Genomic DNA, 19,614 nt, shown 5'->3' on the forward strand with positions numbered 1-19,614 from the left:
TAATGATTATACAGTATTTCAGGAATATTAAATATTACAGGAGCTTTGAGTTTTGTTACCCCATCTGTTCTTTGTCTTTGATGCCTGGGAAATGGATTAGCAAATGTGGGATACCATGGGAAACCAGCTGTGAGAAGAACATGGAGCTGTTTGCCTGTCCCTCACCTCCAGACAAGAGTTACATGCAGAGCAGTCTAATAGCTCTTTGTTCCTTTTCTTAGCACTGATCCAACAGGTCTCCTGCAATAAGCATGAGACTTCGATGGTGAACATCTATCACATGGTCCTCTGCAGCTCTGGCCACAGCACTTGCATTAGCTCTCTGACTTTGTTCCTGGGACCAGCTGCATTTGGCAGACAGGAGGGTGACTATGGCCCTATGCTGCAGGGAGGAGGAAGTAAAACACAGTACCTCCTTAAACCCACTATAAGGGGAGCACTACCCAAAAATGTGCTTCCCTTCTCTGTCCTATTGGACTAATGCCTCTGGATTTTGTGCAACTAGGGAGTATATTGGACGCATGTTCTGCTATATGTCTAAATGGGCAGTCTCGAATATTGAAGAAAAGTGGACTCGATTGGTCTGCAAGTCTTTATGGTTTTACTTCCCTGAAGGGCTAAAATTGCTTACTTGGTGCTCTACCTGAACCCCAATGGATTGCTTGTTTTTTCCTCTTTGTTTTCAGGTACTAAATGATATGGAATCTTCAACTGACAAAGATAAAATAGCAGGCCTCCTGACAGAAACATTCTCCTCAATGAAGAAAGAATTGGACTCTCTGAAGGATGCAGAAGAACTTCCAAAAGACAAGGAGGCACTGGTGAAGCCACAAGATAACACTAGCCCACTGAATGAGGGATGTGGTGCCAATCCACCGAGTCCCAAGAGTTTGGGAGATGAGCAGACACTCGCTTTGTTGGAACAGTACTCAGAGCTATTGCTGCAAGCTGTGGAACGACGCATGGACAAAAAACTCTAAGAGGGGTGGCTTTCAGGTGTTTGTGAGCACGCAGAAGTAATTGCAAAAAGAGGACCACAGAGAGAGCTTCAGACCAATGCTACCATCAGCTGGTCTAGGGCTGGTGGGATACCTTTATAAATTGATTTCCTCAGGCTCTAACAACTGACTTGTTCCAATTCTTAGCAATGTGCTGGCCACAGTTTTAATGTTTGTTTCCCAATGGTCTTCAACTTCCTGTGTCTAAACAAAGTCTTGAAAGAGGAGTGTGGAGAAATTGCCTTGAAATTTCTTCATAGCCAGGAGGTCAGGATGTTTGACACCTAAAAATACAAAGAAAATCCAGTTTATCCAAGAAACTGCTGGCTAAAAGCAAAGGAGTCCATGTGAAGCCAATCCCTTCCTCTTCAAGACTCCATGAGAATCAAGAATCAGACTTTTAATGGGTTTATTTATTAATTTATTTCTCTTGACTGTTGTTCTATGCCACATTTGTGGCTGTTATCTTTGTCCTTTTAAAAAACTGTCAATCCCTTTGCCATATCCCAGCGAGAAACAATCTCTGTATTATAAATCCCCAACAGGGAGACAGGCTGGAGTGTCTGTGCAATTAATGAACTGTTCTCTGCTTCGATCTTGTCTTGCTGTTCTTGCTTTTCCTGCCTTAGTTTTGTTCCCTGCAGTAATCCTGCTGTTGTTATGACAACCTTGTCTGCTTTCCTATTGTCAAGACAGTCCTCACACTGTAGTTTATCTGCATTCGCCTCCAGGGGAAGGCTCTGCATCCCTTGGGCCATGCTTTGGAGATTGCTTTATGAATTCATCAGTGATATTTTTAATCTGGAATTTGAATACTTCAGACTGGGTTTTCTGCAGATGTTTTAAAAATTGGATTTAGATACAATACAAAAGTTTGTTTCACCCAGCTTTCATGATTAGGAATTGGATATTGACTTTGTTGTTATGATTTATTTTTGGAGAAGTGACATGGAAAAGCTGGTTTCCATCTCGTACAGTGTAGCTATGGGTTTGAGAGATCTTGAGTGCCTTGGCTCATCTGTGTCATTTGTTCTTTTCACTGTGGTAGGAAAATGTTTTTTCCTTGTCTTTACATGAAAACAGAATATTTACATCCAAGAGATTCTCTTACCTTTTGTAAACCTGTTTCAAATACCCTCACAAAATTATTTCCTAAGAACTTCAAATGAGATATTTTGGGGTGTGATGATCACCATTTCTGCTGCCTCTAGCCTCTTTGCTTTTCATGAATTTCTGGTCTGAGAAACAGAATCTTCTCTTCTTGCATTTGTATGTGCAATATTCTTCTCGCCCTGTGGAGCTTCTCTAAACCCATGCTAACTTGTGTCTCTTGTGGCTTAAAATTGTGCAGTGATATTTTTTAGGTCAATGATATAAGCTAAAAAAAAAAATTAAACCAATGAAATTTTTCAGCACCTTCCCCCTTAATCCCGCTCCTTCCAACAACAAGGGAAATTACACAAAGTGTTTTATTTCTTCTATCTCCAGTCTGTCTTGCATTTATTTTAAGACAGCGCAGTGTAATCAGAGTTCATAAAACTAACGCAAGCAACAAGAATTTGTTGGGAGAGAGACTGCTAACATCTGTGGAAGTCAGTCAGAGGCAGCCAGACTGCATCACTTGGTTACAGGGTAGAAGCAGTTTTTTTTTTCATTTTACTGTCCTGGCTGTTGTTTCTCTGAAACCCTGTGGCACTTGGAAATGTGGTATGTTGACTTCTCTTTCTGTGACTGCAGATCTGCAGTGCAGCCTTTTTTCTGCTGGTCTGGCCAGACTGGCAGAGGACAACCTGTTTCTCCTGAGTAACTCTAGGGCTGAATAATCAGCAGTTCTGTCTCTCTCCTAAGAGGTTTGCTGCCTGATCACTGCTGAGTGCTTCAGGACATGGCAGTATGGGAAACACTTTGAGAGTTTTCCAGCTCCTTCTGCCTGTAATTGAAATATGCCTAATCATGTTTCAGATGTCCTTACTAACCTTTCCTTCCATGGGCTTGTGCTGAAACTTTAAAGGAGTTATTTTCTAGTCCCATCTCTGCACTGTATTCTGCTGAATCAGCTGGTGTGCTCAGTCCCATGGGCAGCTTCTTTTGCACAGACAGGTTTTGCAAAGGAGGACAAGTTGGAAACCAGTGAGGAAGTTTCTGGCAGTGAAAAGGTGAGCTGGAGATGCCACAAGTGGAATGTGTGCTGACAGTCATGTTTGGGTCTGTGATGGGAGATAGTGTGGGTCAAGCTTGCTTTTGCGGTGACTGGTTCCTCCACTTTCAGACTGTGAACATATGTCCTAGTATACAGGGAATTTCTTGCTGTACTGGGGCCACAAGACACTCAGGAAAAATAGCAGCCCCTAGAACCCAGGTATATTTTGGTACTGTTGATAATGGTTTGAGGGTCCTTTATATAACTTCCTTGTGCAATTTTATACCATTTTATTATTTAAACATTGAGGTAGTGACAAAAAGGTCAGAGATGATACAGAAGAGCCAAGTGGTGAGAATAAAATTACTATGAAGGTAAAGGGCAACAACCAGCAAAGCTAGCATAGAGATATGAAACAAAGCTCCTTGGAAATAAGTTGTGTGAAGCAAATCTGATTTTTAAGCTGATCAGCATGGTTTTTGTTTCCTGGAATGGTTTTTACTTGGGGTCATGGATGTATACAGGAAACCAGACGTAAAATCTGATCAGAATGATGGCAAGAAAAGTTTTGGGCAAGTAGATCAGTTGGAGAATGGTTGTGTAGTTTAAAATAAATTTAGAATAGTATATGTAGGAGACTCAGGAAAACAGTAGAAGTAGAGGGTCTTGGTCTGAAGAACATCATTTGGCCAATACCTGTGGATGATACAATACCAAAAGGCTTCAAGAAAGTAGATATAGGACTTGGAGATGGTGATCTGTAATTGAAGGATGAATGGGAAGGAGTTTGTTTTTAAATATGTTCTATTGAGCCTCTTGCTTCTTCTCTTGCAACTGTTCTCTAAGCAACTTTTTTTTTTTTTTTTCTTAAATGGCAAAGTCCTGAGCTGCTTGTTCAAGGCTTTGATGTTTCAAATTGATTAGAAGCCCAGTAAAGGTAGATGCAGGTGCCACAAGTTTGTTGCTGAGAAGGGTGAGGGGATAGTGTTGCTCTTTATAATTTAAGACTGATTTAACTAATTTTCCCTGATAACTTCCTATTGCTGGCAGTAGGAAATATTCCTAAAACCTCTAGTTTACAGAACAAAAAGAGCATAAATGCATTGCAATTGCACCTTGTGAACATGTTTCACTGCAGGCTGTTCATTGGGCCAGGTAGAGAAATAATGAATGGTAACTGCCTGGGAAGTCAAGAGGCTTGTTGGAGGAGGTAATAAATTTGAGTCTATCCCTCTTAATGCTTTGTGATCCCTCTTGTTGGTTTGTGTGGGTATTAGCATAGGCACAGCAAGATACCTGTATTATGATAAGTTATCTGTTTAACATAAAACCTGAAAATATATTTTGGATCTACCTATCCTCTTTACATATGTTTTCCTCTCTTCAACCCAACATTTCTGGTCAAAATGAGAAGTTTTAGGTTTCTTTTCCATCTTGCAAATAGTACTGCTTTGCCTGTGGATCCCCTCAGTTTGTTTAAGGATTCTGTTGAACTGGGACAGTAGGAAGGGTTGCAGCCTGAAAGGGCAGCAAACTTGTATTTCCTGCTGCGAGCAGGTAACGCCTTCCTCCTCCCCATCCCTCAGCAGCACTCAGGAGCTGTGTGTATGGGAGTCCACCTTTCTTCCACCTCCTCTCTCAGGTTGTCTTCTCCTTTCCATGCCACCTCCCAGGGGAATACTGGGGCATGGTCTTACAGCAGCCCCCTGCCCAGCCTCCCCGTTTTGCAGACTTCATCATGACTCAGAGGAATTGGGACGTTTCTTTATGGGAGTAGAAACACACCAACATAATTTTTTAAGAAGAACGAATATGTATATAATTATATATAAGAAAAAAAAAATGAAATGCAGGTATTTAAACACCCTTGTTAAATTAATGCATGTATACAGTGTCTTCCCCCCAGCCCGTTGGATGTGTAGCATCCAGGACATTAAATGACAAAAACCTCATTGAAATGGTAGACAGGTCTTCTAGCAGCCCCCCGAGAGAGCAGGTAGTTCCTTCTCTGGGTGTGTCCGGAGTATCCCATGTTTCAGATCGTGCGTGTGGAAGCCGCGGGGCGGCCGGGGCTGTGTCGGTGTCGCACGGGGACAGGCGCGGGCAGCCGCGTTCGGAACAAGCCGTGTCCGCCCGCGCGTCCCCCTGCCCCGCGCCGGCCCCTCCTCACCCTGTTCCCCCTGCCTGCACTGCCCTTTCCCCCACTCCTTTAAAACACCAACAAAAGTACCCTTCCTGCTTTATTTATAAATGCGTGTTTTTATACTTTCGGCTTTAGGTAAAATAATACTTTGTCTTTTTTTTTTTTTAATTGGGAAAAGAATTTAAAATTCCGTTTGTTGTGGTTTTTTTTCTCGTTGATGCTGTTTTTTGTTCTGTTTTGTTTTGTTTTGCACTGTGAGGCTCTCCCGGGAGCTGTTTTTAACTCTGTATCCATTTGTACTTCGTGTCTTAAACCGTTTCAATAAAACCGCGACCATTTGTTACCGAGCTGCGCGACTCACTCGGGAGCCGCGCCGCGGTTGTTTTCCGGGGGAAGGGGCGGGCGCAGGGCGGGGCATGGCGGAGGGCGCGGCGCTGCGGGCCGTGCGGGGCTGCCTGGCCGCCTTCCCGCGGGAGGCCCGCGGTGAGCGCCGGAGCGCGGGGCGGGGAGCCGGGCGGGCAGCGCTGCTGGGCCGGCCCCGCCGCCGCCCCGGGGCCCGGCCCGCCCGGTGCTGCCGCCTCGGCCAGCGGCAGCGGCGTGGGGCGATCAGTGCCACCCGCTGTGCTGCCGGCACGGTGCTTCCGAGGTCAGGGTGGGGCAGGAAGGCCGCCGCAAGAAGAAAGCGAAACCCGATAAAACGGTTCTTTAATGGTTGTTTCTCTGTGTATAAAGTAGCAAAGCAAAGCACTATTCCAGTTTCCAAAAAATGATTCCGCGGTATCACCTCTGTATGGGAGGTGCACTTCCTGTATCACAGGCCCTTTATCCCTTTATCCTCAGGCGCTGGCCTGAGGTTCCATCTGGGTTTGAAACAGCCCTAACTCTCCCTGGGCGTTAGCAGAGAGATTCTGGATCCGTGGGGAGCACTGCTTGGTGGCAGCGTGGTGAGGCGCGGGAAGCCTGTGTGCTGGCAGGAGATGCTTGTCCCGGGGTGCTGAGTAACACTGTTTATTGTTTGCCTGGACAGAGCTGGGCTGGCCGGAGTCCATACCCTATCTTGATAGGCCTCCATCCCCACTGGAGTTTTACCGAGAGTGGGTGAGTCCAAATAAACCCTGTGTAATTCGCAACGCCATCAACCACTGGCCGGCTCTGAAGAAATGGACCTCAGCGTACCTCAGGTATGAGCGAGCTGTGGAGCAGGACTGGTGTTCAATTTCGAGTGACCTCACCAAAAAACCCCTGGGTTAATCTTTGCTTTTATTTATACGATTAGCCCAGATTCCTTCCTGGTTCTGTATTAAGGTGTTCAGTCTTCCCAAGGTGTAAATGTCTTTCTTGCACACATACTGCCCTCCCAGTTCAGATGCAGCCAGGAGGGTGGGTGTTCTGGCTGTGTGTAACCAACAGACCCAGGCTATTGAAACCCACGCAGCTGGAGTGGGGCTGTAATGCTATAAGAACAGACTGACCTGTTTGTGACTGAGCACACCTTGTTTTCTTCAAAATATAAAAGGATGAGCATTTTAACAATGGCTGAAATTTTAATGAAATGCCCTCTTTTAAGAGAGGATTTGTGGTTAGGCCTGTGTGGGTCAGATCTAATCCTGTGGGGTTTAAGCTAAATATCTTATGGAACTAAGGACTGTTAGCCTCATGGGATGTATATCTATGAGTTTCTGTCCACCCCTTCTCCTTACTCAGTTGCCTTTGAACATGAGAACCCTTGGATTTGACAGAGTTGAACAGCCACAATAATATCAAGCTCTGCCATGACTGGTGAAAAGAATTGGCCAAAGAGAACGCTCTGTCTGCATGGAGGAAAAGGGAGCTCCCTTGTGAACCATCTTGTTAGGAGAGAATTCAGAGAGGAAGAATAAGCTAGAGTTGCCTTGACTGCAGGGAGCAATTGGAGCAGAATGCTGGGGTCCTTGCTAGATAGCAGAAAATCTAATCTAGAGACACCCATCCATTGAAAGACAGGCATCTTATTTTTGCTGCCCTTGAAACATGTTTTTAAAATAACCATTATGTAATATAAGAGCTAATTGCAGGCCTGGATATAAAGCTTTGATTTGCTTTGCAGGGAGGTGGTAGGTCCCAAGGTGGTGAGTGTGGCGGTGACACCAAATGGTTATGCAGATGCAGTGTTTCAGGACCGTTTTGTCATGCCAGAGGAGCGCCAAATGCCTTTCAGGGATTTCCTGGACATTGTGGAGAAGAAAGTGACCTCTCCCAACGTATTCTATGTGCAGAAGCAGTGTTCAAACCTCACTGAGGAGTTCCCTGAACTTGTCTGTGATGTGCAGCCTGACATACCATGGATGAGTGAGGCACTGGGTAAACCCTCAATTTCTCTCGTATTCAGTAAATATTTTGTATGGAGCTTTAAAACAATCACATTAGGTACTACATGGTGAATACTTATTCTCTTTCCGAATGCCACAGCTGAGATTGGTTTCATCCTCTTTAGAAAGCAGAAGTGGTAAAATACCTAATAGAGAAATCCAAGTTTTGGGGTTGTATTACTCTGAAAACAGTATCTCTGTTGTGTATTGGGACCTTCACAATTGAAAAGATGTCATGTAACACTTTACATTGAGTGGCTTTTCTTTGATCTAGAGTAATATTTTGGCTTAATGTTCGCAGTGTAGGAGGTCGTTGTTGTTCACAGAGTGTTATTTGCAATTAATTCTATCATAATTATGAAGTAAATTATAGGACAGAATTTGGCAGAAAATTATTTGAAATGGTTTTTAAAAATTAAAGTTTGTTGTTGTCATCATTTTTCTTTCCCCTAACTGTACAGGGAAGAAACCTGATGCTGTGAATTTCTGGGTTGGCGAGTCCGCTGCTGTGACATCTTGTACGTATCCTATGGTGATTTGAGCACAAGTTTAAGCTGGCTTGTTTTGAGTTAGTGGCTCAGGAGAACAGTGTGGTTTTTCTGACAAGGCAGTTCTGTTTTAACATGCTTTTTTTGCATTTTTTATTCTGCTCTTCTGCAGCCTCCTGCTGCTGCTGTCTCTGGGTGCATCTACCTGGCAGTGTGTCAGGCAAGGCACTGACAATTTGCTTCACTGAACGCCTTTGCTACAGCATGATATTGTGACTTTCCTACTGGCTGCAAGAGGAAGAAGCAGTCTGATAATAATAGGGAAAGCTGATACTTTGTTTACTGTAGTTTCTGCTGCAGAGAAGGAAATAGCTATGATTTTCTGTCTTTCTCCCCATTTCTCTTTTTTTTCCTCAATCCTAGTACATAAAGATCATTATGAGAACTTATACTGTGTGGTATCTGGAGAGAAATATTTTCTACTGCATCCACCAAGTGACCGTCCCTTCATCCCATATGGTACATCATTTTGCTGTGCAAAGTGTCTGAAGGTTGGAAGGAGGACATACTGAAACACTGAAAGTTGGGGAAAAAAGGAAGCAGTGGTAACATTTTCATGTTTATGCAGTGTTGCACTTTCCAGTGTGAACAGAAATCTCTTCTACTTCATGCTGCAGGTAGTTTGTAATACAAATGTTATTCTGAGGCCAGGTTTTCCAGTCCGGTAAAGTAGTGAGCTTACCGGTTTGCATCTTGAGTCCTGTGTCCAGTTCTGGGCCACTCAGTTCAGGTAGGACATTTAGATACTGAAGTGAGTCGAGAAGGGCATTAAAGCTGGTGAAGATTCCAGAGGGTAATTCCTATGAGGAGCAGCTGAGGGAGCTGGGTGTTTTTAACCTGGAGAAAAGGAGACTCGGGGGAACTTATCACTCTCTAGAACGCCAAGAAAGGAGGTTGTACCCACATGGAGATCAGGATCTTTTCCCAGGCAACCAGTGACAGACGGGGAGGTAATGGTCTCAAGTTGTGCCCGGGGAGGTTTAGATTGGACATTGGGAAGAATTTCTTCACATAAAAGTTGATTAGATATTGCAATGGACTTCCCATGGGGGTGGTGAAAGCCTGTGCCTGGAGGTGATTAAGGAAAGACTGGATGTGGCACTTAGTGCCATGCTTTAGTTGACAAGGTGGTGTTCAGTCATAGCTTGGACTAAGTGATCTCAGATCTCATCTCTTGAGGTCTTTGCCAACCTAGTTGATTCTGTGATACTTGTGGCAGTCTCTTCAACTTTAGAATGTTTAAATTATTTAAGTATATTGTCAGTGTTGTAGCGTGTCATCTTTGATGTTTTACAGGTTTGGATTCTGCCTACCTGCTTTTCGCTAGAAAAAAAAGCCAGGAAGCTGAAAAGTGACTTGTATTTTAATGAAATATTCAAGCTACTAACTGAATCTCTGAAAACTGAGAAATGAAGAAAGATTGTCAAGGCAGCGTTGCTTCACACTGCCTGTTTTCTGTTTCTTTATGTGGCTTTCCTATATACATAGCAGTAGTTACTGTTGCAGTGTCATCTGAAAGATGGCCAACTTAAATTTGTGCCTCATAGGAATTTTCCCATTCCTTGGCTTTCAAACCATCAGACTAAGTGTGCTCTATGATGCAAATATAATTTTGCAAAATTATGTGAAATTTAATATAAAAATTATATTTTCATCGCAGAGTTCTCTGTGATACAAATATAATTTTGGCTAGATGTGTGCTGCTACAATATTTTATTTATGTTGTTTTTATTTTGTTTACAACCTTGAAGTCATAGAATGACAGAATGGTCTGAGTTGGGAGGACCTTGAATGCCATTGAGTCAATGCCCCTGCCATTCAATAGACCAAATTACTCAAAGCTCCATCCAGCCTGACCTTGAACACTTCCAGGGACAGGGCATCCACAACTTCTCTGGGCAACCTGTTCCAGTGCCTCATGACCCAAAAAAATTCCTCCTTATGTATTATCTAAATCTACCCTATCTCATTTGATACCATTAACCCTTGTCCTGGCCTTGGTAAAAAGTCCTTCTCTGTCTTTCATAAAAACACCTTTTATGTACTGGAAGGCCACAGTGAGGTTTCCCCAACATCTTGTCTTCTCCAGGCTGAACAACCTTATCTCAGCCTTTCTTGGACAGGTGGTGTTGTATGTATGTGAATGTATGAAATATATATGTGTTATAGGAGTCCTACTTGGTAAAGAAAGTTACTGTTAAAGCCTAAAACAGATAATGCTTACATTTCATAGTGTGTACTAAAAGGAGAATTCCGTCTTTTTGAGCGTTAGGTTAACTAATGGCAAGAAACTGTCTCAAGGGAGGGCTTGGAAAACCACATGTGCTGAAGCAATGAAAGAAAAGCAACCAGCAGTATCTGAAGCAATTGATGAGCCTTGTCAATTAAAATTAAAAATGAAAGGCTGGCCACAAGTCACTAATAACTCTTGTGAGTGCTTTTTTGGTAGACTGACCCAAGATGAAACACCCAGCTATAGAATGATGTGTAATTCAGGGGTGCATTCATGCCTTCTGAAAAGGAAAGAAAACAGTTACTGGAACAAAATAGAATTGGGATACAAATGGGCTTGGAGGACAGTAAGTATTATTCAGACTGAAAAAAAAGTATATTAAGAAACTGGATAAAATTTGAAATGGAAAAAGGGAAGGATAGTGAGTACAGTAAGTTGAAAGTGATTTTGTCTTAATCTTTATTGGTGAAAGTGTGACACGCACTGCCATTAGGTTCTCTGAATTGTGTAATTTAATTCTTTCTCTGGTTCCAGAGCTCTATCAGCCAGCCACCTACCACATATCAGAAGATGGTTCATTTGAAATTGTTGATGAGAAGACTGCAGAGAAGGTAAAAAGTTTATAGAGAATGCAGTTAGTACACTAGGGAGAGTTTGGGACATTGTTGAGCCCTCAAACTCAGCATATTGATTGATATTTAGAAATTCTTCATTATTGGAAAGAGAAAGCCCAGATATCTCACTTGTATTTTACTATTTGCAAAGCTTACCCAGCTTCTAGAAAAATCTTTTACTGCACGCTTGAAAGGATGGATATCATGAAGTGTTGCCTTGAACCAGACTTGAATAGATCCACTAAAGAACTTTTGAATGCATTGATAATAAAGGAATTTATTTCATTATGCCTGAAATAGACCCCTCTACATTCACTTTCTTTTTGGCCCTCTACTCAGGTCCATGGTCGTATCACCCAGTGCAATAAAACATACCTGTCTGAATGAATAAGTTGTATTTTCTTAGTGGTAGCAATATTTATTTAATTAAAATGTTTTGATCTGGAGGCACTTTACAAATTTTAGTAGAATCTTAATCCCTTGCCTTTTGCCTCTGCGAAGTGTGGGTAATGTTACAACAGAACTTGAACTGGGGCTTGTTCTCTGTTTCCAGAGTGGTGCTCATGGAATCACATTCCTTTAATGCAGCAAGGTTGGAATGCTGAGGTTTATAATTCTGTTGGGCAGAGAAAGAATTAATGCAGGCAAGAGGTACTTCCCAGAGAGGCGTGATGTTTCAGCTGCTGGGAGTAAAAATTACACCAGAGAGCCTAAGAGGAAGAAAGGAATTTCTAAAAAGAGTGCTGTAGATAAAGTATTTAAGTATGAATGTAGGAGGAACAAGCAACTTAAGGGGCTGGAGGTGTTTTGAAAGTATGCCATGAGACTGCAGTTTCATGGATGACATTTATTGTCTTTTCTCTAATTAGAAATGCATCCGTGAAGGAGGCACATCTTTGCATCCTTGACCTATTCCAAATTGAATTGGGAAAGCTGTGTAGCTGTACATGTTTTTTCTAGGCAAAGTACATGTTTTGTGACCTAGTGAGTTTGATTATCAGTTCTTTTTCTGAAGGCTTGCTGGAATTTTTTGCCAGGGTCAGTACCATATACACACTCTTTTGCCTTTAGGTGCCCTGGATCCCTCTGGACCCCTTGAAACCAGATCTAGAACTGTATCCAGAGTATGCTCAGGCAAAACCTCTGCAGTGTACAGTGAAAGCTGGTGAGATGTTATATCTGCCTTCTCTCTGGTTCCATCATGTTCAGCAATCACATGGATGTATTGCAGGTAAAATAGACAGTATTTCCAGATACAGTTTTAAACTGTGATGGGTGTGCAGGTAGATATCCCACGGCAAAGCACCAGTGGGAGCAAAAGTTCCTTTAAGGTTGTCTCTCTACAGGAGGAAATAACAATCTTTGCAGGTCCTATGGGGCTGCCTCCTTGCAGCCTGTTTTGTTTATAATTCATAGCTTTATTGAGACAACATAGAAGATACTCTGTTTTCATATGAGCTGAAATCTGCTCTGACCAAGTCTCTTGCCTTGCTAATAAGGTTGTGTTTGTGTTACTGTTCCCCTGCACTTACCAAAAGTCTTGTAATCTCTTTCTTTGTAGGATTTATCATCATCTCTCTTATCTCTTTTTTTTTCTTCTCTCCCCAAGTGAATGCCAGAATTTCCATCAGTGCTCATTTGGTACATGTGGAGGGGTGGGGATGGTGCAAGGTATTATTGTTATGTCATGCAAGTTTTGCAAGGTTTGAGGAAGAGATTTTTGTTGGAATTTTTGCTTGCCCTTTGTCTGGAATAATCCTGATAATGCTGTTAAAGAAAAAAGTATTTTGAGCAGTGTAATGTTAGTATTTGTATAATACTGCAAGTATTGCAAGCCCTTTTTTCAGTTCTTGTGGTTCTTGTGATAATAAGACAATCTAGCAATAAAGCAGTAATTATTATTTGTTTTTCCCAGTGCTGCTCCATCAGTCCTTAAAGATTTTTTTAAAAAAAGTAGAGTTGTTTCCAGCTGCGAGCCCCTGACCACTTCTTTTCTCTGTTTAGCAGAAATACCAAAGAGTTTGAGTTTATTTGTTCTTTAGTCTGTTAACTGCAGTACAGTCTGTATACACTCGAGAAGTCAATTTTCTCTGGGTCTGGTCCAGTGAATGTCTGAAGCTAGGGCATATCTTCCTCCAAGAAGCACTGGTATAATATTACAGTGTATGGCTTAATTCTCCTAGGAGACCTACCCCAAAATTAGCAAGAGAAGCAAAATTAAAGCACTGTCTGATTGATGACCACTGTGAAGTAGTGATGAATTTGCCATCTTTTACACAAGAAGAGAGGTTCCCAATCCAGATATTAAACTTTGCAGTTTGATATTTTTTGTCTAAATAGAAACATACTGTTCCTAAGCTGTTTTGCCATCTTCTGCTCCAATGACTCTCCAGTACAGAGTCTGAAGTTGTTTTGGGTTAAGATAGAGTTACATTTGCAGCACTTTAAAAGAACTATGTTGTTATTTTTAGCTGTAGTCTCATATTTGCTCATTTCAAAGTTCAGTCAGTAGCAAGGAAAAGCCTGTACTGAGCTGTGTAAAACAGTCTATGAACACATTTGTAAATCATTACATTCTAGCCTTAAAATGCTTTTCCCTTTTCTTGTCTCCTCAGTGAATTATTGGTATGACATGGAATATGACATTAAGTACAGCTATTATCAACTACTAGACAGTCTCACAAAAGCTGTGCAAATGCCATAGCGAAGGTGGGAGACTCGAGCCTGTGATGTCTGTTCCTGATGTGACGCAATCATCAGCATCTGTGACTGGAGTACAAATGTGAACATTAAATTGTGGTCAACAATGCCTGCTGAACACATCATGGCTATTTTTCTTGATTTCAGAGTCCAGACCAATTGGCCAGTTTTTTTGGCTTATAAGTAGAACTATAAATAAAAAGCTACACATTTTTAGTGCTGTTTCTTTTTTTTTTTTCACTGTTGTATTTAAACTTAACTGCTTTCTCTTGCATCCTGAGGGATGACTTTAGAGTTGCTCTGCCAGACCTGCAGTCAATCTGCACATCATCTGTGGTCTCATGGCTTGAGGTGTGATTCTGCAGCTTGTAAGCTCATTGTTTCATTCCTTTGCTGCATGGTCAGGCAAGTTAGTTGAACCAGGAGGCTGGTTCAACCAGCCATAATTCCCATTTGTATTTCCACAGAATGGGATAGGACTACTCACGTGTCCGAGACTCCCAGGGTAGGACAAGAAGGCTATTAAATACACAGACATTGTAAAAATGTAGTATTGTTGTTTGTGAAAACCAAAAGCTGGTGTTTATTGTCAAATCTTCTAATAGTTCTTTAGAAACATTATCAATATGGTGGAAATTAATTATTGGGAAGGAAAAAAAATATAGTAATTGTTTGACTTTGCTTCTTTTGCTTTTTAAAGGAAACATAGTTATAGCATAAGGTTTCACTTTAACTTGTGGTGCTTGTCCAAAAATTGCAGAAGCTCAAGAGGGATCAAGAGCAGGCTTTGTTTTGTGGCGAGATTAAGATTCCATGCCACTTAGCCTTTCCAGCTTGTCTGTGTTTACTGTGTCCTGGCAAAGGCTCCTAAGCCTTCCAAATCTGGGATTTCCGCGCTGGCGGGCGCGGCGATTTGGATATCTTTTCGCTGCTTTGGGGTTTTTAATTTAGTTCTCTCTCTGTGATCAGAAGTAAAAGCACTCGCCAAGAACAAGTGACAGCGTGTGCCCGTGCAGATGGCCGGTGTCACCGTGCCACCCGAGCCGGAGAGGCTGCAGGGAGGCGTGCTCAGAACTACGTCTCCCAGCAGCCCGTGCTGGCCGACTAGGGAAGTGCTGACGATGATTGCTCCTGGACTTAGAGCAGAGACTGTAATCCCGAGAAGGGGCGGGTGGCCGAGGCTGGTGTCTCTCGCAGTTGCCCGCGGTGGGTGCCCCGCTGTCCGTGCAGCCGGGCCGGGATGGCGCGGGTGTCCGTCCTGCCCTCCCGCAGGTGCCTGTCCGACGAGCCCGTGCGGATCCGTGTGGCCGGGCTGCAGCCGCAGCAGGCGGTCACCCTCCGAGCCAGCCTGGTGGACGAGAGCGGGGAGCTTTTCCAATCCCACGCTCTCTACAGGGCTGGGAGCAGCGGGGAGCTGGACCTCAGCCGCTCCCCAGCGCTGGGGGGCAGCTATTTGGGAGTGGAGCCGATGGGGCTGCTCTGGGCTCTGCAGTCCAAAACGCCCTACAAGCGGCTGGCAAAGAGGAACGTCCTGACCCCTTTCTGTGTGGACGTGGAAGTGTATGAGGGCCATGGGGACACGAGCCGCTTGCTGGGAAAATGCACCAATGAACGATGGTTTTTAGGAGAGGGGGTAAAGAGGATTTCGGTCAGAGAAGGTCGACTCAGAGCAACCCTCTTCCTCCCTCCTGGTGAGTTTTAATTCCATTTTGGTTTTCCAGGTATGTCTGACACACCATGTGTTATTCCCCTTGGTCCCCAAATGCACTTAGCCACCCAGAGCAAAGCCTCAGCAAACACTTCCCTCAGCCTGTGCCTGGATCATCGCGGCACAGCAAAGAGGAGCAGGTGCTGCCCAGGCGGGACAAGGGCCACGGAAGGGTATGGTGGTGCAGGGAGGGAGCAGTGGTAACACAAGGTGTCTCCTGGTTGTTCTAGTTGAGTGTCTTGACCTCTCCTGCAGTGAGAGCGTTGTCAAACGGTGTGTTTATTTCTTAGCTTTTCTGTTTAGCTGACAGGACGAAGAGGCCCCTGGTCCTTGGCAGAGCTGTGATGTGTGACGGCTCTGACCATGGAGTGAAGAATGACAAGGCATCGTGGGAGCACTGGACTCAGGCTGCAGCCAGCCTGGGCTGGAGAACCATGCCCTCAGCAGCTCCTACATATCTTCCTGCAGGTTCTGGACCTGTCTCTCTGTGTTCTCTTTAGCTAAGGAAAAGTCAAAGAAAGAAGTCCTGACTGAGCAGCTGGACTGCATGGGAGATAGGAGACAAATGGGAAAAGCAAGGTCTTTAATTAAACAGGTGCCATATTTTACAACTCTGTACACAGACAGTGCTGAGAATGGATCCTGTGCAAAGCTGCTTTAAGCCTGAAGTGTTTCTGTTCCTTGAGTAGCACTTAAACATGGCTGTCTTTCTCTGTAATTAACAAACAGCCCCTTTCAGCTGCAGTAACATCACATCTTGTAAGGGGAATCTGGCTATGAGAATGGGCAGACCAGCATGAGGAAAGGAAGGTCATTTTGCTGCAGGAGAGCTGTAGAGCTCAGGAATAGTTACTCAATCTTACTGAAACCTGAATTGGCATAGGTCAGTTCTGGCATTTGTGAATATTTCATAACCCAAGTATCCCCTCCGTGGCATACCTGCTAGCATAGTTCCTGAGGAAGAGCCACTCCTGCAGTAACACTGTTTCTTCATTGATCCTCAATGGCCCGAATACTTATAGGCCAATGCCAGCTGAAATTCACCATGAGAGAAGGATGTCCAACATGTGAACCTCCTATAATGAGTTCCTAAGAGAGAAATGTGCAAAATCATGTGCTTATGGTAATTTTATGTGTTCCTGAGAATGATACTCACCATGGAAAGCTCCAGAGGATGATCTTCTTCTGATATCTACTGTCCTGGTGTGTGCTGAGGAGGCACCACAAAAGGACACCCAGAGGAACTTTTCTTTTGGTTATGTGTACACCCTCCTTTCATTGCAGGACCTGGCCCATTCCCTGGACTTATTGATTTGTATGGATCTGGAGGAGGTCTTATTGAATACAGAGCAAGTCTCCTGGCTAGCAGGGGCTTTGTCACTCTGGCTCTTGCTTACATGTCCTTTGAAGATATCCCTGCTATGCCAGAGATCCTTGAACTGAGCTATTTTGAGGAGGCTGTGAACTTTTTGCGGAAACAGCAGCAGGTAAGAGACAAATTACGGTGTTTTTCCTGAAACTATTTTCCAGTTTGCTAATTGGTTCCTAGACTAGAAATATAAAGTTGCTTAAGCAGGAAACAGTAATTTTGTACTAGTTTTGCATATTTTAAGATTTTAGAAGGGAAAAGATCCATTGGCTTTTTTACTGTTTCTTAGATATTACAGGCTTTTGATTCTGAGTAAGTTTTGCAAGACAGTAATAAAACACTCTTAACAACAGAATCCTTTACAGTTGTAGCACTGTACGTGTGACATATCTTAAGAAGCTGAGGCTGTATCTGAACAAGTGTGTGGGATGAGAAAGATACTTTATGGCAATGTATCATCATACTTAACCCAAAAGTGACCAAGAGAAATCAAATAGCATTTAAAATTTTAATGCAATGCTACTTAATGTGTATTTGTTTTGCAAAGTTATTTAATTTCTATCACATGGACACCAGGATTGTAGGCAGTGTGAGAGCAGAAGTCAGCCTTGCTTGTTTGTCTTGTTCCTCTGAAACATCTAGAATTCAGTGTGAAGGGCCTTCACTAGAAATAAGTTGATTTAAACAGCTTTTGGGCTCACTTAGCCTCAGGTGTAATGAACATTATGTCTTCCAAGACAAAACAGAAAATAACAGGTCAGATGTAGGAGAGTATAGAAGAAACTGCAATGAAGAAATTCAATGCAAGAAAACCCAGGAAAAAGTGGCTTGAAGAGAGGAACAGTAAAAGATGCCATACTGAGAGTAGGCTGAGCTGGGATGTGGAGGGAGCAAGGATGCTTTTTCTATACAGGTCACCAGGAGGCAAATGTATTACAGGAGGAGAAATGCTGAGGAGCTGTAGAATTCATAGTCACTCTTTTGGAGGCTCAGCAGAGGGATAGATGAAGAAGTAATATTACCTGAACAGAGAGAGAGAAGGTGCAAAATATGAGTGGTCATAGTTGGATGAGTGAGAAAGCAGGACTGGAGAAGTTATGTCAGCTCAGGAAACAAAAAGTAGTTAATATCACTGCTTTCATAATTCTGTTTCAGGTGAAAGATACTGGCATTGGTGTTTTGGGCTTGTCTAAAGGAGGTGATCTAGCCCTTTCAATGGCCACATTTCTACCTGGCATCAAGGCAGCTGTCAGCATATCTGGAAGTAGTTTTAATTCCTTCGTTCCTCTGAAGGGGGATGGCTTCACTATTCCTGTCCACCCATATGACCTGGGGAGGATGAAGATCAGTGATGAGTCTGGAATAGTAGATTTTTCAGATGTCTTAGATGATCACATGGACCCAGCAACTTGGGCATGCCGCATTCCTGTGGAGAGGTCCTTAGCCAAGTTCCTCTTCCTGTCTGGACTGGATGACATGAACTGGAAAAGCGACCTCTATTGCCGGGATGCTGTTCAGCGCCTTCAGCAGCATGGCCGGGAAGTGGAGTTTTACTCCTATTCTGGAGCAGGGCACCTCTTGGAGCCACCATACTTGCCTCTGTGCAAAGTTTCAATCCACAGGGTGCTTGGGATGTTGGTGCATTGGGGAGGGCAGTGGAGAGAGCATGCTAAAGCCCAGGAAGATGCATGGCGCAGGATACAGGCCTTTTTCTGGCAACATCTGATGGACTCAGACATCCCTAAGAGCAAGCTGTAGTGGAAGCTGTCATAGATGCTAGCCAGGGATGGTATTTCAGCACTCACTGGATAGGAAATCACAGAAGTTTCCTGGACTGCCTTCCTCTAAAAACCACTGGTGCATAGTTGTTTATTTTCATTCCCCAAATAATTTCCCATTATTTTAGTTGAATTTCAGTTGACCTCTGACCCCGGCATCACAGTAGATTGGCACCATCTGTGCTGTAGTCTAAAAACAACCCAGCATCCCATCTAAATCACATTTGCGCTGAGCTATCTTTGCCCTCAATCTCTGCAGCCCTCTGCAGCCATCTCCTTTCATAAGAGGAAATACTCTCACAGGAGGAGTTATCCATTGAATGGTTTAGTCTTGAACCTTTAACTAACCTAGATATAAACAGCACTTTTGTTGAACAACACATTAGTACACTCATCTTTCCTCCTGGCATATTGTTTTCTCCCATTTCGTGGTAAAAAGGTTGCAGTAGTTCTGATCTCAGGTAATGGAAGAGGCACTCTTCTGGCTAAATCTGAAGCGCAGTGATAACATTCTTTTTTCTGGTACCTCAGAACCCAGAAGTGAATCTTACCTAGGTTACCCTGGTTGTATCTCCTGCTGACTCCATATGAGTTCCATATCAGGGTAAAGTTTTTGCTGCACTACTCAGTGAGTGCAGTGTACAGTGTATCTGTGTGTGCACAGTTTGCTTGAGATTTTCTGAATGAAACCTTCAACCATCTGTGCACCTGCCAATACATTAAGGAACAATCCTGGTGTAGCCACGAGCTGTTACTTCACTGATTGAAGAGGTCATGAGCAGAAGTCCTCACCTCATGTTGGGAAGACAAGTGATGGAGTCTGCAGTTTTGTGCAGTGTTCAACATGGGGGTGATACACATGTGCCAAGTATTTGCTCTTATATGGTGAAAGTTAGTTTGTCTCCATTTTGGGGGAAGAACAGAAAAGCCACTGCTGCTGAGTTCCCAGGAACCTAGTGGTAAGGTGGGCTGCCTCAGTGCTCCTGCCACTATTGCAGGCAGCTGTGAGTTCAGTGACAGCTGAGAAATGGCAGG

At 43.4% G+C, this 19,614-nt stretch overlaps 3 protein-coding genes across 9 annotated transcripts in view; all 3 read left to right on the top strand.

The window, feature by feature from the left end:
* MAPKBP1 (mitogen-activated protein kinase binding protein 1) overlaps positions 1–5,628 on the top strand; it is a 100,567-nt gene extending 94,939 nt beyond the window's left edge. For all 7 annotated transcript variants that reach the window (XM_031505018.3, XM_021533486.3, XM_085580302.1 and 4 more), the window contains one exon: positions 687–5,628. In XM_031505018.3, coding sequence (XP_031360878.2) covers positions 687–980 — 294 coding nt within the window. In that variant the 3' untranslated portion in view covers positions 981–5,628. The remainder of the gene's footprint in view (positions 1–686) is intronic.
* Positions 5,629–5,692: 64 nt separating this feature from the next.
* Positions 5,693–13,940, top strand: JMJD7 (jumonji domain containing 7). The gene is made up of 8 exons (XM_021533493.4): positions 5,693–5,764; positions 6,309–6,462; positions 7,368–7,621; positions 8,091–8,147; positions 8,541–8,636; positions 10,945–11,021; positions 12,096–12,255; positions 13,640–13,940. Exons 1-8 carry the CDS (start codon positions 5,698–5,700, stop codon positions 13,726–13,728), a joined length of 954 nt encoding a protein of 317 aa, XP_021389168.1. The 5' UTR covers positions 5,693–5,697; the 3' UTR covers positions 13,729–13,940.
* Positions 13,941–14,080: 140 nt separating this feature from the next.
* On the top strand, positions 14,081–18,961 carry LOC110472113 (acyl-coenzyme A thioesterase 1). The gene is made up of 3 exons (XM_021533492.3): positions 14,081–15,415; positions 16,717–16,919; positions 17,957–18,961. Exons 1-3 carry the CDS (start codon positions 14,965–14,967, stop codon positions 18,557–18,559), a joined length of 1,257 nt encoding a protein of 418 aa, XP_021389167.1. The 5' UTR covers positions 14,081–14,964; the 3' UTR covers positions 18,560–18,961.
* The last annotated feature ends 653 nt before the right edge of the window (positions 18,962–19,614 follow it).

This window comes from Lonchura striata, chromosome 5 (assembly GCF_050655825.1).
Source record: "Lonchura striata isolate lonStrDom1 chromosome 5, ASM5065582v1, whole genome shotgun sequence".
NCBI classification, from domain to species: Eukaryota; Metazoa; Chordata; class Aves; order Passeriformes; family Estrildidae; genus Lonchura; species Lonchura striata.

Excerpts from the sequence above, each read along its gene's own strand:
- LOC110472113 (XM_021533492.3), top strand. The coding sequence starts at position 14,965 with ATGGCGCGGGTGTCCGTCCTGCCCTCCCGCAGGTGCCTGTCCGACGAG. Across the intron at positions 15,416-16,716 it reads AACCCTCTTCCTCCCTCCTG|GACCTGGCCCATTCCCTGGA; the intron begins GTGAGTTTTAAT and ends CTTTCATTGCAG. Across the intron at positions 16,920-17,956 it reads TTTTGCGGAAACAGCAGCAG|GTGAAAGATACTGGCATTGG; the intron begins GTAAGAGACAAA and ends ATTCTGTTTCAG.
- JMJD7 (XM_021533493.4), top strand. The coding sequence starts at position 5,698 with ATGGCGGAGGGCGCGGCGCTGCGGGCCGTGCGGGGCTGCCTGGCCGCC. Across the intron at positions 6,463-7,367 it reads TGGACCTCAGCGTACCTCAG|GGAGGTGGTAGGTCCCAAGG; the intron begins GTATGAGCGAGC and ends TTTGCTTTGCAG. Across the intron at positions 12,256-13,639 it reads ATCACATGGATGTATTGCAG|TGAATTATTGGTATGACATG; the intron begins GTAAAATAGACA and ends TTGTCTCCTCAG.